Source organism: Ovis canadensis, chromosome 2 (genome assembly GCF_042477335.2).
Source record: "Ovis canadensis isolate MfBH-ARS-UI-01 breed Bighorn chromosome 2, ARS-UI_OviCan_v2, whole genome shotgun sequence".
Classification (NCBI taxonomy): domain Eukaryota; kingdom Metazoa; phylum Chordata; class Mammalia; order Artiodactyla; family Bovidae; genus Ovis; species Ovis canadensis.
Window position 1 is genome coordinate 252,698,771 of NC_091246.1, and position 20,454 is coordinate 252,719,224.

Genomic DNA, 20,454 nt, shown 5'->3' on the forward strand with positions numbered 1-20,454 from the left:
TTCTTTGGTGCTCAGCTTTCTTTACAGTCCAACTCTCACACCCATACATGACTACTGGAAAAACCATAGCCTTTACAAAATTTTAATCCCCCCAGTCACCCTGCAAAGGAAACCTGAGGCTTAGTGAGGTCATGTAACTCAGGCCTGCCCAGATGCAGAGCAGGAGGGGAGAGGCCCGAAACTCAGGCCTGCCCGTGTGTGTCTAGGGAGGCAGGGCTTTGGAGGTGTTTGAAGACAAGGTAAATTCTTTCTGGAATAATGCAGGGTATGGACACTGGGGGCTTCCTGGCAGCTCAGTGGTAAAGAATCTGCCTGCCATTGCAGGAAATGCAAGATACTTGGGTTCAATCCCCGAGCTGGAAAGACACCCTGGAGGAGGAAATGGGAACCCACTCCAGTATTTTTGCCTCAAAGATTCCACGGGCAGAGGAGCCGGGTGGGCTAGTCCACGGGATCAGAGTCAGCCAGGGCCAAGGGACTGAGCACACAGATACTGGACCCCAGGTCTCGGCAGGGGCGGGGCTGGACAGGGTTGTGTGATGGGGTCTCTCTGGGGCATCAGTGCGTGACGTCCAGCCGTCTCCCCTTGCAGGGCACCCACGGGGACACGGTCATCCTGGGCACGTCCAGCCTGGAGCAGCTGGAAGAGAACTTGGTGGCCACTGAGGAGGGGCCCCTGGAGCCGGCCGTCCTGTAGACCTTTGATCAGGCCTGGCGCCTGGTCGCCCACGATTGTCCCAGCTACTTCCGCTAGGCCTAGTCTGGGGTGGCAGAGGGCACACTCCACCTGTCACCTCCTTTTTCTCCTGCAGTCGATTTTGACCTTAGGCTGCTCTGCGAGGCTGGTTCTTCCCTCACAGTCCCATCCACAGACGGTTTATCTCCCACATTCTTGTGAACGCTCCCCGCAGCCTCCACCACAGGAAAAGGCCGGGGCAGACCGGGCATTTACTGTCTGAATAAAGGGGCACTAGCCGGGCTGGAGCCCAGGCCCATGGTGAACCTGCTGACGCTTCCTCTGCAGCCACGGGCTGTTTCCCGACCCCCACAGGCTCGGTGGGAACAAGCAGGAGTAGGGATCAAGCTTTGAAGGGCAGAGGCGGCAGGAGGGCCTCCCAGCCTGACCTCTCAGCAGCAGGGCTGCAGACGGCCCTCATGCTTCTACACACGACAGAAGCAAAGAGGGCGGTACAGCCCGAGGTAGACATCTTGTGTAGAATTGCCTCTCTAAATACGCATGAACAGAACCATCCGGGCAAAAACCTACCACCCAGAAGGACAAGACTGCTGGGGGACATTTGTCCCACTTGCCCAGTCTCAGTGGCGCTTCATTCTTTTTTTTAATGTTTATTTCCTTATTTGGCTGGGCCAGGTCTTAGCTGCTGCAGGTGGGATCTAGTTCCCTGACCAGGGATTGAACCCAGGCCGCCTGCATTGGGAGCATGGAGGCTTAGCCACTGGCCCACCAGGGAAGTCCCGTCAGTGGTGGCTTTATTCTTGCCTCAGCTAAGCCTCCTGTCTTCGGGTCGTCCACAAGATTCCTGGCCCGGGTGTGGGAGAAGGGGCGGGGAGAGAGAAGGTACAGCTGGGGTAGGAGCGGGCGGGCGAGATGCCTGTTCCCCTCAGCAAACCCCAGTTTCCAGCCAGGGCCGCTGAGGCCGGAGGAGAGAAGGCACTTCTTCCTGGGTCACCGGAGCCGCCTGGCCACGTGGCCATGCAGGAGCCAGTCCTGGAAACTGGTTTGAGGTGAATGAACAGACCCCTTGGAGTCCAACCCGAAGCCCAAACCCAACAGCGTCTTTAGCTTTTTTCCCAAGAAAAGTCCCTTTTGCGGGAGACAGCCTGAATGACAAAGTCTCATTATTTACAGGAAAGTCACCTGTGCTCGCCCCCCTCGCCCGTGCTCCTCCACAGCAGACACACAGCCGCTCGAGGACAGCGCTGGCAGTGCCTGCCGTCAGTCCTGATGGACTCGGAGGCCCTGGCCCCTCAGCTGTCGTCGTCTTCCTCCGACTCGCATTCTGACTGAGGCGCGCTCTCTGGCAAGTCATCTCCCATCTGCTGGAACCTTCCGGACTGCGCGTCCCACATGTATTTGATGCTCACCTTGAATTCAGCCATCTCATACCCGAAAAGCTTCTGTGAAGGATGGAGGAACCAGCAGTCAGGAGGGGTGAGTGCGGTCAGAGGTGTCTGTGGACCCTCCCGTCGCGGCCGCGGGCGCTGGCTGGGTGGCTGGGGGCGGGGGGGACCTCACCAGGACGCGGGCCTGCTCCGGGGTCAGCACATCACCCTCTTTGCACACCTCGTAGTCGGACAGCAGGGTCACCACACCTGCAGAGAAGGGACCCTGAGCAGCGACCCCAGACCCCTTCGCAGCGCCGGGGGAGCCGGGCGGCCCTCTGCCCCAGGCTCCAGCAGCTCAGGCACTGGGCTTCCTCCCGAGAGGCCAGCTGCCTGGGCGGGGCTCTGATGGGGGTGGGGCGCCGACTCCCCCTTCCTGTCCCTTGACTGCTGTGCTCTGGCTTGGAGCCGCCGTCCACGCTCACCCTGGCCACGAGGTGGGCACTCTTGCCCCATTTTCATGTAAGAAAACACAGACTGATAGAAAGAACCTTCTCCACCGGAAAGGCGGGGGCGGGGTGGGGAGAGCTGTCTGGCTTGGAAACCTGCGCTCTCGGCCCTCAGCTGTGACCTCTCAGCTCCAGGGACACCCCTGTACCTTTCTTGAGGGCCGTGGGCAGGCCCAGCTGCCTCAGCTGGGGCTCCATGGAGTGGGGGAACTGCTCCAGGGGTCCCGGATCCAGGTTCACAGTGAAAGTGGCTTTGTTCCCCGCTCGGGCATAGTCCATTTCCGTGTACTTTGTGAACCACCTGAGGGAAAAGAAAATAGTCATGTATGGATGCTAACTGGACTGTTAAGAAGGCTGAGTGCTAAAGAATTGATGTTTTCAAATTGTGATGCTGGAGAAGACTCTTGAGAGTCCCTTGAACAGCAAGGAGATCAAACCCATCAATTGTAAAGGAAATCAACCCCGAATATTCACTGGAAGGACTGCTGCTGAAGCTGAAGCTCTGATACTTTGGCCACCTGATGAGAAGAGCTGACTCATTTGAGAAGACCCTGATGCTGGGAAAGACTGAAGGCAGGAGGAGAAGGGGACGACAGAGGATGAGATGGTTGGATGGCATCACCGACTTGATGGACATGAGGTTGAGCAAGCTCTGGGAGATGGTGAGGGACAGGCAGGCCTGGCGTGCTGCAGTCCATGGGGTCGCAGAGTCTGACACGACTGAGCGCCTGAACCACGAACAACGCCCACCTCCCTGAGGTCAGGCTCTGCCCGGCCTTGTCTGGCCTTCCCGTCCTCCTCGGCTCGGCCGGGAGCTCTGAGCTGGGGAGGATGGAGACCCGGTGACAAGGTTCCAGGAACCAGGTCTTCCGTGGACCCTCCACTGGACCAAATCCCGGGTTATTCCTTCGGGAGACCTCACCCACCTTTCCCTTCCCACTGCTCCTCAGAGCACTTACTCGTCCACTTCCTCCTTAGTGCGATTGGTGAAAAGGAGGCCAACTTCACCCCTCAACTTCTTGCTGACCTGCAAAAGCAGAGGAGGGCGGCGTCGGGCTCGTGGGAGCAGCGGCTCTCAGCTGGGACGATTCCGCCGCCCCGCCCCGCGATGTCTGGCAACACCTGGAGAGTACTGTGAGGGGGCGGAGCTCCTCTCTGGGTCTGGAGGCTCCAGGAGAGCTCAGCATGACGCCCACCCCCCCGCCCCCTGACCCGGGGCTGGCCAGAAGGCTAGAGGGCGCGTCGTGCGACAGCAGGGAAGGCGGCCGGGTCTCGGCGCGGCGCCGCCCCGCTGGCGAGAGCCGGGACCTACCTGGTGCAGGTTGTCTTTGTACTCGTCAGACGGGCTTCGGCCCAGCGCCACCATCATCACTTTGTTTTTGCCAAAGAACATCCTACAGAGAAAAAGAGGGCTCCGTGAAGGAGGCGCGGCCAGAGGCTGCTTCCCACGCAGCCCGGGGCCCCTCATGTTCTTTCCTGCACAGACCTGACCCGCACACGTTTTGTCAGCCCACCAAGAGTGCGTCTGGGTCTGTGGGAGAGGCCTGCTGGGCGGTCTGAACCAGAGACCCCAGGGCTCAGGGAGCCCCTTCTCCTGGAGGGGTCACTGCTTTCCCCCTCTCCCAGGGCGACACCGACTAACAGTTAGGGACTTGTCCTGTGGCCCTGTGGATAGGACTCTGCACTCTCACTGCAGCGGGCCTGGGTTTGCTCCCTGGTTGGGAAATGACCGTCTCCAACCAAGCCAAGCAGCCTGACTGAAAAAACCAAACCACCACCCCCACAACCCCAAACAGTTAAAAAGCATCCTTCATCGGGGGTTGGGGAGGGTAGCATTTTGTCCTTATTAAGGCAATACTTGTGACCCAGGTACCCAAGGTCACTGACTGCCCCTGTACTTTTTGAGCAGGCTGGCCCTGCCTCCCACTGCCCACTCACCGACTGTGCTTCCAGGCGTTGCGGATGTCCTTCAGCTTGCTGTTCCTCATGTTGGCCACGGAGAAGATAAAGAGGTACTTGTACGTGTCCACACATTTCCGAAGCTATGGGATAATTCATGGGGCTCTGGAGTCCCAGGGCAGCAGGGGTCGGGCAGTAATACTCTGGCCCCAGGGGGGAAAGAGGCTGCTCTGAGGCCTCTGACATCGCTGTGGATATTTAGAGCTGTCCCCGACAGATAGTCCCACACCCACCTTTAAAACCAAATACGAGGGCTGGGAAAATAAGAAAAATAATAATAAAAAACAAGCTCTTACCTCTTCTATCAAGTTCTGCTTCAGTTCCAAGCCTTTCTTGGCAGTTTTGGTTAGGGAGACTAACACAGAAAAGAAAAAGGGGAGATGATGGGAGAGAAACCTGGATGTCTCAGAGCCTTGTCTCCCCTTGGGTACCCAAGGAGCCCATCTGGGAAAGCTAGCAAGGCTTCCGTGGCTACTGCCTGTGGCTTGCGAGGCTACTCCCAGGTCCCCAGAATGCCTCTCCAGCATTCCTGAGACTGAAGATCCCTTCACATCTGTCCTGTTACTAGAGAAACCAGCTATCTACAGCCCCTCTGCGGCTAACTCCCTACTGAGGAGTGAGGGTGGGGTGGTCCCCAGAGACCCAGCCTCCTGTCTGGGGCTGGTCCCTTCCTGCTCTTGGCTGCGGTGTGTGAAGACCATCTACGGCTTCTCTGTGCTGTGGAAGGACCGAGTCTGGAGCCTCTCTGCTACACCGCGTCTTACAGTTTGGACCTGTGCATGCAGCGGCGCCTCTTTGGGGAGGGACAAGCACCTCTTCTCTAACAACAGCTGGGACCCAGTTTGCCCCTTACCCAGAAGGGTTTGGCATTTGTCAGGTCTGACCACGGATCCCACCACAGAATCCAATCATTCCACAGACGATTAACAGAGCATCAAATGCAAAGTCCTGGGTCCCAGGAGGGACCTGGGTGGGTGAATAAAAAGTCCCTCTTCACGAAGGACACCTCAGAAAGGTAATCACAGCAGGCAGGGGCAAGTGCAGTACAGGAGGGCAAACAAAATACTGCTGTCTCGTTTGCCAACATTTCCACTGCTACAACTGTGGACCAAGCCAGCACGGCGTTCTCTTGGATTACTACTTGTCTCGCTGCTTCCACCCTTGCCCACTGCCCCTGCCTTCCCCGGTCCATTTTCAACAAAGCAACTAGAGTGATCTTTTTAAAAGTAAAGTGGAACCACATCACTCCTCTGCTCAAGCTCTCTCCTCTCACCTGGGTGTGAAAGCCAATCCCGTGCAAAACTCCTTCAAGCTCTGCACGCGCTGCTCGGTTCTCTCTCCCTCCTTTTCACCCACTCTGGCCTCTTACAAAAGGTAAACATGCTCCTGCTTCAGGGCCTCTGCCCTTTGTGTTCCCCTCCTTCGACCACCACCCTTCCAGGTAACTCCTCGGGTTGCTTAATTCCTTTCTGCAACTTCCGGCTCATTTGTCATCTTAACAGAACTTCTCTAGCTACACTGCACAAGGGAACATCAACTGCTTTTTTCCTACATGAGGCTCATCACTATCTGAATTTATGGATTCAATTTTTAGTATCCTAGAAAGACACACTTCCCAAAACTAAAATGTTAAACTCTATGAGGGCCCTAGACCTTCCATGCTGTAACTGCAGTATCTTTCAAAACCTGAAGAGTTGCCAGGTCTCTAACTTACTGAGTGAATGTGCCAGGATGAAAGAGACGCACCATAAGTAGAAACAGTCTCTTAGGAGGGGTCCTACGGACTGCCACCTAAGAGCCAGCCATACGAAGATCGGAGCACGACCATGTCGGCAGAAACAACTTGGGAGGACACAACGACCATACTCGGGGATACACCCGGGCTGAAGGAAAGGAGCCGAGGGGCGGGGGAGCGCGCAGAGAAAGAGAGAGAGACGGGCTGAGGTCGGAGAGGTGGGCCAAGGCGAGATCGCCGGCACCCCGGGGGTGCTGAGGCTGTTCCCCGGGCCAGCCGGCCTTGGGCAACTCTCTCTGGAGGCCTGGCAAAGCCCCCTCCACTTGGCCGACGCGGCTCCAGCCTCCCCCGGGGTTTCCACCACCCCCAAGGCCCCAACCGTTCCAGCGCGCCTCGAGCCCGTTCCCCCCTCTCAGAGGTCCCAGCGTCCTCCCCGAAGCCCTAGCGCAGCTGACAGCCGGCCCACAAACTGGCCTCCGGGGGCCCAAGGCCTTCTGGGCTCACCTTTCTTGTCGCGCTTGGACTTGGGCATCTCGCCGCGGCCACGTGGGCGGAAGACGCTGCTGCCGGTCAGGCCCTCCGCGCGCGGGGGCCTCTGGGACGGCCCTCGGTGGGCGCCCTCGCGCGTGCCTGACCTAGCCCGCGCTAAGGCCCTGTTCTCCCTGCCCGGCCGCCGCCTGCCCTCTGCCCTGAGTCTCCAGGTAGACTTCCCAGGCGGGCGGGGGACACCGGAGTCTGGGGCGCCGCACTGAGGACCCCGCCTGTGGGCCCAACTCTATGGTTCCGCACCCAGGAATCCGCCTGTGGGCGCAACTCTATGGTTCCGCACCGAGGACCCCCGCCTGTGAGCGCGACTCTATGGTTCCGCGGAGGCGGGGCCCGCGGCGCGGTGCATGCCGGGCCCAACTCGATGGCTCCGCACCCAGGACCCCGCCTGTGGGCCCAACTCTATGGTTCCGCGGAGGCGGGGCCCGCGGCGCGGTGCATGCCGGGCCGGCAGCGGGCCGGCCCGCGCTCCCATCATGGCGGCGGCCGCGGCTTCCCGGCTGTGGCTCTGGGCTGCCTTGCTTATCCGTGCGGCTGCGGTCTACGAAGACCAAGTGGGCAAGTTTGATTGGTGCGTACGAGGCGGGGGGCGAGGGGCGGTTCCTGTTCGGGAACTATTTTCCCAGTACCTGTTCTTCTGTTTAAAAGGAGGAGGGTTCACCATGCCGCAGGGCCGGCTGCATAACTTGCGGGGCCCAGGGCAAAATGAAATGTGAGACCCCACGTTCAAAAATTTTGAAAGAGTTTTAAGGTGGCCACGGCAGAGCGTTAAAGCGAGAGCTGGGGGCTCTTCTGAGCCAGTCCCTGTGCGGCTGTAGGGGTCGCAAGCCAGTGAAGCGGGCTCTGCCCTCCGGTCTTGCTTGAGGTTCTGGTCAGAGGTCACTTCTCCCCGCCCGGCCGCGTTTCTGTGACTGTCGGGTGTTTGATCTGCTGGGTGTCCGACGTCTACCGCCCTCAGCGAAGATCCTCTTTCAGCCCTGCCGTGGGCTCAGAACGGGGCCGCCCAAGACCCTTCAGCCAGGAGGCGCCATTCACTCATCCTTTCCTTCACTGACGGGCTCGCTCACTCTCTTCACTCATTCACTGTTCAGCACTTTTGTTCATTCGCGTCTCGTTAAGGCACTCATACAGTCACTCACCCACTCATCCAGCCACCCACCCTGTCCTTAAGGCCAGGGAATTGGCTCACTTTTGCTTGAAATGTCAGTTTGCCACTTAAGCATTGTGTGATCTCAGGAAAATGACCTAACCCATTCTGTGCCTCTGTTTCTTGATCTGTAATTGAGTTTACTGATAGTCCATTACCTCCCACAGTAGCTGTAAGGATGAATACGGCAATTCTTTTAAATTACTCAGCTCAGTGGCTGGCTCATTGAGTACAATCAGTATGTTGCCCATAATTGCTAGTCTGGGAACACGTTCAGAGCCTAGCTCCTCTGTGAAGTCTTTTCTGTATCAAGCAAATGGGCTTGCGTGTTTGTTGAGTGTTGTTGGCCAGTGGCCCTTCCAGGTGCTGTGGATGCAGAGATGGAAAGGAACTCAGGCTGGTGAGGGGGCAGATAGATGAGTGCGGGATATCAGGCAGCGTGACCAATGCAGAATACGTCATGTGTTTTTGTTTTTTTTTTTGGCTGGTCGGGGGTAGTGCTGTGGCTTTTGGGATCGTAGTTCCCTGACCAGGGATCAGCCCATGTACCCAGCATGGGAGTCCTAACCGCTGAACTTACGGAGAATCCCCATGAGTCTCATCTTTAACAATGTGGGCAGATGCTCACAATGTAACATGTACAGTTGACTCTTGGACAACGCAGGGGTTAGGGATGCAGACCCTCTCTGTAGTCGAAAATCGAGTGTAACCTATAGTAAGCCCTCTGCGTCTGCAGTTCCACACCCACAGATTCAACCAACCGTGGATTGTGTAGCACTGCAGAATTGGCTGTAGAAAGCAACCAGCGTAGGGAGTTCCCTGGGGGACTCCATGCTCACAGGGCCGGGGGCCGGCGTTTGACTCTAGCTGAGACACTAAGGTCCTGCAAGCCTCAGGGTGCCACCAAAAAAGGAAAGGAAAGAGAACAACCAGCGCATAAGTGGCTCTGCTCAGTTCAAACCCGTGTTGTATATGTTTCACATGTACAACATGTCATCCAATTTAGCAGAACCCTAGGTATATGCAATTTATAAATTGGAAAGTAAACAGAAAGAAGTATACCAAAATATTAAATGTTTATTGCTGAAAAAAAGTTTATGGATGGTGGTATTTTAAGCATTTTTTTTTGTTTTCTATTTTATACCTTTGTGTATTTTTCATGTTTTCTTCAATAAGCAGGCGTTACTTTTATAGTCCAGATAAAAGATACCAGCATTTTAAAAGAGAGCATGGGATATAGACTTAGAAGATTAGATTAGATTCAGACTTAGACTTAATTTTGCATTCTAGTTCTAACGGCAATTCGCTGACGTCGGTGGACTTTGGTTTTCTCACCTCTGGAATGAGAGTAATAGTGTTTGTCCTGTGTACTTCATAAAGGGGTCAGTGATTACAGTGAGATTAAAGTAGGTTAGAATACAGATGGAAACTGTCAGATGTCATGTACAGCTGTCACTCTTTACTAATATGGTTTCTTCTTTTGTAAAAAGGCAGACCAGACAGTGTAACGAGGGAGATTCTGTATAAATGCTGTGTGTTTGATTTGCTGGAAGCGGCATTTGTGAACAGCAGCGTGCCGCTCGCCTGCTCTGTCGGTGGCAGTGTGCCGGGGAAGCCCTCTGCGCCCCCTTTATGCAGAGATAGGAGTGTTGAGAGTCAGGGGGTATATTCCAAGGAAAGTACGAGTAGTGAGTCAGATGGACCCTGAGCACCGTGTGGGTTAGAACAGGCTGCAAAGAGCAAAGGCCTGACTCAAACCTGTCAAGTTTTGTTAGAGTATTTGTGTAATTTTTCTCCAAAGGTCAGTGAGACTAGAAGGGGGAGTTGGATTGTGTGCTCATTGATGACAGGGCTCACGTCTCTTCCCTCACGTGTAATGCGAGTGTCTAGTGCCACTATTTTTTACTATTAAAAAATAGTTGCAGCGTGTGGGATCTAGTTCCCTGCCCAGGGATCGAACCTAGATCCCCTACCTTGTGAGCACAGTGTCTTACCCACTTGACCACCAGGGAAGTCCCTGGTCCCACTATTAAGGAGTACAGGGAAGACTGTAATTTTGTTCCAGTGGGATTTAGGCCAGGTGCCCTTTTGGGTAAGGTAAGTACGTGCTTGCGTTCAGAAGGAAGCGTGTCACGTTAGCTACTAGGGTGTATTATTCTCTCTCCTTCTTCCCTCTGTTCCTGAGCACATTGCCTGGAAATCTCGCTTTTGGTCAGATCTCTTCATTAACAAACAGTTCTCGTGCATCCCGAGACAGGTGTGACGGTGATAACTGCCGGGAGCCAGTGTGAGGAATCCCGCCCGTGACAAGGTCATGAGGAAGGAAGCTGACATACGCAAGGCGTGCTCAGACTTCAGGGACCCCTCTGGAAATTCCTAAGCATGTACCCCAACAAAAATCTGCCTGTTTTTGTGCTCTGCTTTTCTACTCTTCTGACATTTTCTGGAAAAAGTCAATTCAGGGCTTTAGTCTTCTGCATTTGAAAGAGTGTTTCAATCCAAATACCCCTCTGATGGCTTTCTAGCCTGCCTGCAGTACAGCTGCGTGTGTGATTGTTTGAGGCCTCCTGACCGCAGGAGACACAGGAAGCTTAAAACATCCTAGAAATGTAGGGGCTCCCGAGGAGTCAAAATCTTTAGAATAGAACTGATTAAAGGTTTCATTTGTTGAGTCAATGCTTGCTGCCAAATTTTCATATCCTGTATTTTTAGATATAGTTGGTATATAGAAAAACAAGTAGTAGACCTGGTATTAGCAACGTTAGATCTTTGAGTTAAGTACCTTCTTTGTTATAACCCACTGCACCTTTGTTCTATAGAGATGTAACTTTAATGCTTTAAGGAGATGCAGATTAAAGAAAAATACTTCAGGGAAAACAAAATTAACATTCATTAATGAAGAGAGCCAAAAAGTGTTAACAAGCCTCTTGGCCAGAAGATAATGTAAATCACCTGAGACCTTTTGTATACAAAATGATGTACAGAAAGAGTCTGGGCTGCGAACGCTACATAATCTTGTGTTACCCATTGATCTCTGTGTTTTATCAAAAGTATAAAAGGCCTTCTGAGCAATAAAGGAGGGGACCAGATTCTCGGACCAGTTTCTCGAACTAGTCTCCCGGCCTGGTTTCTTGGGGCTCTGGCTCCCCCCGTGTCTTTCTCTCTCTCTTTTTCTCTCCCTTTCCCTCTCTCTGCTCTTTACTTTAACTTCAGGCTGAATCTCCACCTGGGGCGCGGAGGCTCGCCAGGTCTACTTACTTGCCCTGGCTGTTAAGACCCGCGCGAAAGGGAGCTTAAGGCGAGGCACCCTTAGACATTCAAGCGGGCGCCGGTGGCCCAACGTAGATGGTGCAAATTCCTTGTCTGGAATTTTATTGGCCTTCCGCGTAAACCAAGCTATTCAGCCCTCTTCCTCCACTTAATCTTCCTACTACGCTATAGTTTCTTAATCTAATCTTATATCAATCAATAAACAAGTCTTTCCACGCCAACGCCGTCCACCCTTCGAATTCCCTGGATCCACCGGGGCTGGACCCCGGCAGATAACCTCCTGTGTTTGTGCACTGGTCTTTTCCAAAGTGTCCTGTGCAGCGGTGGCATTGGCCCCTTCCGTTTTCCTGGCCTCTTTCCTTTAGGAGACAGCAGTATGTTGGGAAGCTCAAATTTGCCTCCTTGGAATTTTCCCCTGCATCCAAGAAGCTGGTTGTGGCCACAGAGAAGAATGTGATTGCAGCACTGAATTCTCGGACTGGGGAGATCTGTGAGTGGGCTGTGTAGACGGGTAGCTGGGGATGGCGTGGCTGCCCAGAGGGAGTCCAGGGTGTCCTGTGGCGGCAGCGTCTGCCTGGCTGGTACCCCACCCCTGGGGACAGCAGGGCCGAAAGATGTGTCCTTTACAGGATTCAGATTTATTTTTCAGTTTTGCCGTCTTTGAAATATTTAATATATTCCTATAACTGGCCTTTGAGTTTATTTCCTCAGCCCGCGTCCTGGCTGTTCTTAAGTAAGATATTGCTGCAAAAAACACATTTTTTTATTAAGGTTTTACAGTAAAGCTTTGGATGTTCCCCGTTCCTCCACCTCCAATTATTTATATTGCTTTTGTGGATGTTTTTAGTGGCAACCCACTCCAGTACTCTTGCCTGGAAAATTCCATGGACTGAGAGGCTCCTCAGAGCCTGGTAGGCTACAGTCCATGGGGTCGCAAAGAGTCGGACACAACTGAGCAACTTCGCTTTCACTTTCACTTTAGGCATTAAAATCATGGAAATGTGATGTATAATCACTGCTCTGCTTGTGAGTCATAGAGATTTTGTGAATTTTGTCTTTGTCTGTTTATTTGTTGGGTGGGATGGGGTAGGGATGGGAAGAGCGTGAACTCAGGTCGGCACAGCGGTGGCTCCCCTCGTTACCCCGGGAGCGGGGCTGGGTCACTGCCGGCCAGCGGTGATCCCTCCCTGAAATAAAACGGGACGCTTCTGTGCAAGCGAAGGCTTCTGCGGTTCCCCCGCGCGACTTCCTGGATGCCTCGCGAGGTTCACGGTAACGTCTGACTCTCCTGTCCCTCAGTGTGGCGCCATGTTGACAAGGGCACGGCGGAAGGGGTGGTGGACGCCATGCTGCTCTGCGGACAGGGTAGGCAGAGCCCGGCTTGTCCCTGTGCCGGCGTCGGCTCCCTCTCCTCTCCCCTTGCGTCCTTCCTTTGCTCAGGGTCTGGGAGGGAAGGGAGTAGGGGTGTTCCCAGCAGGAAAGGACAGGTGCAGTTTCTATCTGCACTTGTACATGGGGAGCGAGGCCCTGGGAGGCTGCAGACAGCGCAGCGGTGTGGGGGATGGTCTCACGCGGTCTTTTCTCTTCCAGATGCAATCACTGTGTCCAATGGAGGCCGGATCATGCGCTCCTGGGAGACGAACATTGGGGGCCTGAACTGGGAGGTGACCCTGGACAGTGGCAGGTAGAGGGAAGGAAGCTGAGTTTCACCTTGGTTTGGTTAAAGGCTTCGCTGGAACACAGATTCTATGTAGACAGCGACTCTGGGCCTTTTGGCTTTTCTTCCCAGGGGGAAAGCCACGGAAGAGCCAGAGAGCACCGAATACCCACTCCCGATGTCTTGAGGCTGTGGGGCGCGTGCTCACTCGGCCACCATGTACTGAACACGTGCTAGAGGCAGCGTTCCCTGCTAGGTGCAGTGCTCGTTTCTGGTATCGATTGCTTTTCCTAATCTTACCATAGCATGAGAGCTTTGCAACGGTCTAGGTATGAGAAAGTGAAAGTGGAAGTTAGTCGTGTCCTACTCTTTGTGATCCCATGGACTGTAGCCCTCCAGGCTCCTCTGACCATGGAATTCTCCAGGCCAGAATACTGGAATGGGTTGCTATTTTCTCCTCCAGGGGATCTTCCCGACCCATTGAACCCGGGTCTCCTGCATTGCAGGCAGGTTCTTTACCAACTGATCTACTAGGGAAAGAAGATTCTAGGTATGAGGATGGAGAATACAACTTCTTGTGTTTTCATTTTATGTTTAACAACAATTTGCGCTACTGTTTCAGCTGCATCTTGCTAAAGTTGTTTAAATGATGGGGTTGCTTGCGTTAGGTTATTCGTCTTCTGATAGTAATTTATTAGGTAAGGGCTTGGGGATGCCCCCAGGCAGTGGGAACCCACTTGTGAATGTGAAACAGCTTCCATCATCAAGAAACTCGTTGTCGTTTGGGGGAGGCAGACCTGCAGCCTGCTAATGCCGACTGTCTGATGGCTGCTGTGGTAGAGGGTTGGCCTGGTTACTGTGAAGTCCCAGGGAAGGAAAGGAGCAGCCCTTAGAAGAGTCAGCGAGTTTCAGGAACCAGTACAGTCGAGTGGCTGAAAGTCCAGCCATTGGAAAGCAGAGCCAAGCTCAGGGTGCGGACGCAGCTGGCCCCACAGCCTGTTCTGTCGCCTCCTGAGCTGTGACGGCTGTGTCCTGGATTGTCCGGCCTGAGGCTCAGGAGGCTCTGGGCGACGCTCACCCCGTTCCTGCGCTTAGTTTCCAGGCCCTTGGGCTGGTTGGCCTGCAGGAGGCTGTGAGGCACATTGCAGTCCTGAAGAAGACCACTCTTGCCCTCCATCACCTCTCCAGTGGGCACCCGAAGTGGGTGGAACACCTCCCAGAGAGGTAAGGCTGCCTTCCCCCCGGGCGGTGGCCACCGCCTCCTTCTCTGTACCAGCCCGTCCTTCTCTCAGAGAGTCGAAGCATTTGAATCCTGTATAGGGTCTGGGGCTCACTAGCCTCTAGGCCTGCACTCCAAGGCTGTGGCTGCCTCTGGAGTTTCCTTTGCAGTGAGGAGAAGACTCTCCGCCTGGGCCTGAGAGCCAGTCGAGCGAGGGGAGTGGCTCACCCAGTTTGTCAGGGACCCAACGCTCAGATTCCTATGGGGCCAAGTGCGTAGCATAAGTGTGCAGAGCAGGCCCCCGTGGGGGAATGTTGGGAGCCGCAGTGTGCCTGGCCCACCTCAAGGGGGCAGCCTTACTCAGCTGACCGTGCCCTGTGTAGTTAGGCCTAGCATTATCACGTCTTAACTTTTTCAAGAAAAGCTGGAAATCTTATTGTTACATGCTGAATCTCAGTTCTAAACGTTGACAACAAATTCAAATTTTAAAAAAGAAAACTAAGCCAAACAAAACTTACCTGAGGCTGCTAGCTTGTGGTCTCTGGCTAAGTTCCTGGCAGCCGGGTTTTGGACCCCCGAGGGTGGTCCTGTTCTGCAGTTAAAGCTGTGGCTCCCTGCTCTTCCTTCCCTTTCTCAGTGACAGCATCCACTACCAGATGGTGTACTCCTACGGCTCGGGGGCCGTGTGGGCCCTCGGAGTCGTCCCCTTCAGCCATGTGAATGTTGTCAAGCTTAACGTGGACGATGGAGAGATCGTTCAGCAGGTGCGGTCTGGCTGGAGGGGCCTCGTGAATTGCGGAGGGGAGCGGGTACAGCCCTCCTTTGCACCGGGGACCAGGGGACTCGGCCGGGTGAATGCCAAAGCCACTCGTGGTCCCTGCTTCCGGGCACTTGAGGGCTGCCTTCTGCTCATCAGGTGTTTATTTAGAGCCTGCACGTTTGCACGTGGCGCTCTCTTGGGGTGGCAAAAAAAAAACAGTTGCGTAGATGTGTTCGTTGCCTGTATGATCTCACAAGGTAACACCGAAGGTGGTGATACGAAACCGCTATGACGAATACAGTAGAGGAGTGCTGATCGGAAGGGCCAAGGATTGCTGCCCTGCAGCTCCCAGCCTTGCCGGCACCGTGGCTGCGGCTGCCCTGTTGCACCCGTGACACAGGGGCAGAGAGAAAGTGGCGATTTCTATGCTCAGTGCTCAGAACATTAGGCGCTAAGAGTGAACTGCAGGCGGACTTCACCAAGACAAGAAAAAAGTGCCCAGGATTGAAAAGGGCCTGGGTTAGTTTTCAAACTACCAGAAGGCAGACCCGGATCTTCTCCAGCTCTGGAGCTCTCGGAGGTGGGGAGGGATGGGAAGGACTCCTTCTCAGTCCACCAAGAAGAACCTCTGAGCCGAGATCCTCCCCTGGGGTCTGGTGGTGACGGGCTGGTGGGCTGAGAGGGAAATGTGAGGGTCCCCAGGAGCCTCCCGTTCTCTCGTCTTTTGAGTAGGTCAGAGTGTCGACCCCCTGGCTGCGCAGTCTCTCTGGGGCCTGCGGTGTGGTGGATGAGGCTGTCCTGGTGTGCCCCGACCCGAGCTCACGATCCCTCCAGACCTTGGCCCTGGAGACGGAGTGGGAGCTGAGGCAGACCCCGCTGCAGGTGAGAGGCTAGAGCTGCTTGCCTGACCCAAGGTGCTGTCTCGACCGCTGGGAAAAGCCTTTCTCCCAGGCAGCCCCTTTGAGCTCCGGCCTCTGGCGGAACTGGAATGAGGGCAGACAGGCCGCTCCTCCTTGGAGAGCCGGAACGGGAGCTTCCCGAGCCCTGTGCCGAGGCCTTGTTACTTTCACTGGCAAAGTGGGACAGAGGCTGCCAGCCTGGGATGGTCCATCCCCCATCCTCTCCTGGCCCTCAGCCTCTTCCGTCTTGTCTCCCAGTCTCTTGACCTAGAATTTGCAAGTGGATTCCAACCCCGGGTCCTGCCCACACAGCCCAGCCCGGTGGATCCTTCTCGGGCACAGTTCTTCCTGCAGTTGTCCCCAAGCCATTATGCACTGCTGCACTACCGCCACGGTGTCCTGAGTCTGCTCAAAAACTTCCCACAGGTAACTGCAGGCAGTGTGGTGCGCTAGGATTCAGGAGGACCTAGCCGAGGCGTGGATGCTGGAAATCCCAGCCTTTGAATCTGGAGATACTTACTCAAGACAGAAGACGTCTTTCCATGAGTGTTTTGAGAGGGGTTAGCCTTAGAGTAGGAGTGGAATACTTTGTTCTTTTGAGAGTTACAGAGGATTTTTAGAATAAAAGTGGTACTTCCTGAACCCGCGGGAGAGAGGGCACGTTATAGAACTTCCCTGTAGATGCGAAGAGCAGCACTGAGCGTGCCTGTATTGGAGGTCAGGCAGGGCCTGGCTCAGCTGTGGGTGCGGTGGGGCCTCTGCTCTCCGTGCTCCGGCCATCGTGCTCCAAACTTGGGAGCACGTTTAACTCCAAGGCCAAGGGTTCTTCCGGTGGAGGCGGCCCTAGGGCTGCTGGCCAGGACAGGCCCTATTCAGGAACTGACGCCTGACTCTACCCTAGGCTGCCCTGGTGAGCTTCGCCACCACCGGAGAGAAGACAGTGGCTGCAGTCATGACCTGTCGGAACGAGGCGGTGAGTGTTGGGAATAACAGTGCTTGGCCACATGTGGGATCTCAGTTCCCTGGCTAGGGATCGAACTTATGCCCCCTGCCGCGGAAGCACTGAATCTTGACTCTTGGAATGCCAGGGAGGCCCCAGGGTTTCCTTATCTTTGCTGGAAGCCCTGAGAACCAAAAGTGTGGGCATGTTCACCTGGTCACTTTGAACCGGGGCGGGGCAGGGGGAGCAGGAGGCTGTTAAGAGGTAAGTTCTCACTTCATCTGTAGAACTCTGTGCGTACCTCCTTTGTGCCCAGGAATGGGACGCCCTCACAGTCATCTGGGACTGTTCCGGGTTGCGTGGGGTGTGTGGGTGGAGATGGGGGATGGGATCTGCCCTCTCCCAGGGGCTGAGATCTGGAGGTGGAAGCGTCATTCTCATGGCTGGAAGGTGACCCTTTGGCTGTATTTTCTCCTTCTGTCCTTCTCGTTTCCATAGCAGAAGCCTAGCGTTTCTGAAGATGGGTCACCTGGGAGCTTTTCAGAGAAGTCTGGTTCCCAGGTAGGTGTGGCCCTGGGCAGTGCGCCAGACCTGTATGCGGGCGGGGTGGGCCCCCAGCGAAGCTGGAGGAACGGTCAAGGCTGGGAGTGGGTCTCCTCGAGGTCCCAGTCTCAGACAGAGTTGTCTAAGTTTTGTAAATTAAACCGTGTTTCTCTTGATCTTTTTCATTTGGGAGATTAGGAAGTAGAATGCCTGGAGTCTGTTCTTAGGCACACTCTCCTCTGGGCCTCAGTCTCCTCATGTCTGTGGGGCCCCCGCTGGCGGAGTTGAGGGGACCTGAAGCATAGTGTGGGGCGCTGGCCGGAGGCACACGTCTCCGTCGTGGCTTCCGTTTCCTCAGCTTTTCCCAAGGCGGGTGTGCTTTCCCTGCCTGCGGTCTTGCTAATCGCTCTCGGGGAAGTCTCTCTCCACTCTCCTTGCTTCTTCTGGAGTAAGCATGTATAGTGGTTGTAATTTTGCTTACTCACTTGCGCACCTTATTTCTGCCTTAGGATTTAGCTTTGCTCTTTGGCCCGGGTCCTTCTCCAGGATGTTGCCCCCCTTCCCCCAGCCCCACCCAGATTCTTGGACTTCCTTTGGGGGACTTTGCTTTGGAGAACTGTAGTTGACCCATGCAGTCTGTGCCCTAGGACTCGCTGGCGTGCTTCAACCAGACCTACACCATTAACCTCTACTTGGTGGAGACAGGCCGGCGGCTGCTCGACACCGCAATCACCTTCAGCCTGGAACAGAACGGCACTCGGCCCGAGCGGGTGAGTCGGGGCCTGCAGGCTTCTCGGCCTGGGGCCCTCTTTCCTCAGGCTCAGCTCTGCGCCAAGGGTCCCAGCCGTGGGCTGTAGTTCTACCTGAGCCGCTGGCTGGTCAGAAACGCCTGTGAATACCAGTAAAAGGGGTGCCACTTAAGCCGAGTTGTCAGTGTGCCAGGCTCCACGCTAAGCTGTTTACTTACTTGTTGACTGACTCATCCTCCCAATAAGGGACTACCCTGCTCGCCCAGCGGTTAAGACTCTGCGCTCCCAAAGCAGGGGACCTGGGTTCGATCCCTGGTCAGGGAACTAGATCCCACATGCCAGAACTAAAGATCCCGCATGTGGCAACAAAGGTCCCAAGTCCCACAGCTAAGATGGGGTGCAGGTAAATAAATATTTAAAAAAACACATCCCCCGGTAGTCTTTTGATTACCACTGCCCTAGCCTTATAAACAAGGAAGCCGTGCCTGGTGAGACTCAAGATGGTGTCGCTGCCCAGCCTTGCCTCTGTGCACGTCCAGTGGTGTTCCTCAGCCTCCCTGGGCGGTCGCTGCTTAGTCTCTAAGATGGAAAGCCTGCTGCGGGCCTTTTGCTCGCTTTGTGGGTGTGATCGGTGCATAAAGAATGACCGGGTAGCCGAGAAGGTCTCAGGTTCCTCCGTAGAGAGGACTCGAGCTGGCCGCCTGCGCTGTTGCTCTGTCGGCTCCTAAGGATGCACGGTGTCTGTAAGTGGAGTCCAGGAAATGCTGTGTGGTTTGGACATGCGAGGATGCCGTGCCCTGGCCTCTGACCACTCCTCATGCCTTGAATCTCGGGGTCTGGGCTCTGAGAGGTGTCTGGATCCCCGCTGACTGCGGGGGTCTTGACTGCTTGGTTTACAGCTGTACATCCAGGTCTTCTTGAAGAAGGACGACTCCGTGGGCTACCGGGCCTTGGTCCAGACAGAGGATCACTTGCTGCTCTTCCTGCAGCAGCTGGGTGAGTGGGCCTCACTCAGCTGCTGTTTGTGGGCCTGCCCGTGGGCTGCAGTCAGACCCTTTATCGGGGCCGTGGCTAGGCTTCTGGGAAGATTGAAGTGCAGTGTATCCTGCCTATTTTTCCCAGAGCCCTAGGTGACCTGCCTTTGAACACGTCCTTAGCACTCCTGGGCGGGAGACAGAACTCTCCTCCCGTGACCTCCTGAGCCCAGCCGCCAGCCCCACCATTTCTCTTTCTGGCCCAAGAGTGGGGGTGGCCCCCAGCCTCTGAGAAGGGTCCCTCCAGGGGGCGGCGGAGGCGGGCCTGACTCTGGTGCCCTGGACTCCTGCAGCAGGGAGGGTGGTGCTGTGGAGCCGCGAGGAGTCCCTGGCCGAGGTGGTGTGCCTGGAGATGGTGGACCTGCCGCTGACCGGGGCGCAGGCGGAGCTGGAAGGGGAGTTTGGCAAGAAGGCAGGTAGGAACGGGGGCCCGGGAGGCAGAGCTGCCGGTGAGGGGGGGCTCTGGGGCCGCCGGCCATGCTGCGGCCCACACCCCGGGCTTCCGGCGCGGCCGCTCTGCTGCCTGCTCTGAGCTCGCTCTGCGCCCCGTCTCCGGTGCGTTTGTGGCCTTGGGCTTATGGGCCCTCTCCTCTCCGAGAGAAGGACGTATGAGTCTTTCTAGGGAAAGACCCTGATGAAAAAGAGTCTTAATGTAGCATCGGCATAGCTGCTGTTGTTTGAGGACCTGAAATCTGTCAAGCACCTTGTCAGGCACTGTACGCCTGTTGTCCCCAAAGCAGGAGTCCCATCTTTCCAGAGAGACGTGACTAGGTCGGCCAGGTTCTGTGGGGAGAGGCCAGTGCCCTCCAAACCCGGCCGCGGTCCCAGCCCCAGGGTGAGCTTGGTTCACTGTCCCCGGTTCTGTCCTTCCCCCTGCCTCCCTCCGTCCATTCGCCCGGCCAGCCCAGTGGTGTTTGCTGGGAGCCTGCCCGGGGCCAGCCACCCGCTAGGCGCCGCAGGTGCTCTCAAGCCAAGGATTAATGTGCCTTTACCGTTTATTTCCGCTGCCTGGACCCAGCCATCCAAGGTAAAACCCGCTTCCCGCTGCCTTCTTGCTTGTTGCCTGCCCACACAGCTGGCTTTCACCATCGTTTGTCTTCCTGGACTTGCCTCAGTGAGGTGTATACCATGTGTGCGTGGACTGTTTGCCTGTAACTTGCCCTGTGTGCCCGTCGCTTCTCTCCCTTGAGCCGGGGTTGACGGACGCTGGCCTAGAAAAGGCCCTGCTCTTTCCCGTGAGCACTCTGCACCCCGCCCCGGGGAGATCCCGGGGGTCCCTCACGAGATTCGGTCTCGGCAGCAGCCCAGGGGGTGCTGTGCCATTTTACAGATGGGGAGCTGGAGGCTGCAAGGTGAAGTACGTTTTTCAAGGTTGTTGTCTGATCCCTTAGTCATGGCCGACTCTGTGCGATCCCGTGGACTG

General features: G+C 55.6%; 2 protein-coding genes and 1 non-coding gene across 7 annotated transcripts in view; 2 read left to right on the forward strand and 1 right to left on the reverse strand.

Annotated features, from left to right (window-relative positions):
* Positions 1-7,233, reverse strand: MRTO4 (MRT4 homolog, ribosome maturation factor). 4 transcript variants are annotated; one of them, XM_069579250.1, is made up of 8 exons: positions 6,772-7,233; positions 4,829-4,887; positions 4,512-4,615; positions 3,886-3,967; positions 3,533-3,600; positions 2,723-2,874; positions 2,258-2,334; positions 1-2,139 (listed from the first exon to the last, which is right to left on the reverse strand). In XM_069579250.1, exons 1-8 carry the CDS (start codon positions 6,797-6,799, stop codon positions 1,990-1,992), a joined length of 720 nt encoding a protein of 239 aa, XP_069435351.1. In that variant the 5' UTR covers positions 6,800-7,233; the 3' UTR covers positions 1-1,989. The 4 variants fall into 4 exon arrangements, with proteins under 4 accessions (XP_069435351.1, XP_069435352.1, XP_069435353.1 ...); XM_069579251.1 differs by having other exon boundaries at positions 6,247-6,781; XM_069579252.1 differs by having other exon boundaries at positions 6,279-6,778.
* EMC1 (ER membrane protein complex subunit 1) overlaps positions 7,223-20,454 on the forward strand; it is a 24,626-nt gene continuing 11,394 nt past the window's right edge. The window contains exons 1-13 of one of the 2 annotated variants that reach the window (XM_069579249.1): positions 7,223-7,384; positions 11,596-11,720; positions 12,530-12,595; positions 12,821-12,914; positions 13,983-14,111; positions 14,744-14,870; positions 15,599-15,748; positions 16,024-16,191; positions 16,667-16,738; positions 17,207-17,266; positions 17,896-18,018; positions 18,897-18,993; positions 19,325-19,447. In XM_069579249.1, coding sequence (XP_069435350.1) covers positions 7,290-7,384; positions 11,596-11,720; positions 12,530-12,595; positions 12,821-12,914; positions 13,983-14,111; positions 14,744-14,870; positions 15,599-15,748; positions 16,024-16,191; positions 16,667-16,738; positions 17,207-17,266; positions 17,896-18,018; positions 18,897-18,993; positions 19,325-19,447 — 1,429 coding nt within the window. In that variant the 5' untranslated portion in view covers positions 7,223-7,289. Of the gene's footprint in view, positions 7,385-11,595; positions 11,721-12,529; positions 12,596-12,820; positions 12,915-13,982; positions 14,112-14,743; positions 14,871-15,598; positions 15,749-16,023; positions 16,192-16,666; positions 16,739-17,203; positions 17,267-17,895; positions 18,019-18,896; positions 18,994-19,324; positions 19,448-20,454 lie in introns of both variants that reach the window. The other variant, XM_069579248.1, reaches the window with a different exon arrangement.
* On the forward strand, positions 15,208-15,344 carry LOC138434902 (small nucleolar RNA SNORA43). Its single transcript, XR_011254960.1, has one exon. It is a non-coding gene; the product is annotated as a small nucleolar RNA SNORA43 (small nucleolar RNA).

Bases quoted from the DNA above. Each gene is read 5' to 3' on its own strand.
- MRTO4 (XM_069579250.1), bottom strand. From the start codon at position 6,799: ATGCCCAAGTCCAAGCGCGACAAGAAAG. The intron at 2,335-2,722 runs GTACAGGGGTGT...CCTTCTCTGCAG, and splicing joins GCCCACGGCCCTCAAGAAAG to GTGTGGTGACCCTGCTGTCC. The intron at 2,140-2,257 runs GTGAGGTCCCCC...CATCCTTCACAG, and splicing joins CGGAGCAGGCCCGCGTCCTG to AAGCTTTTCGGGTATGAGAT.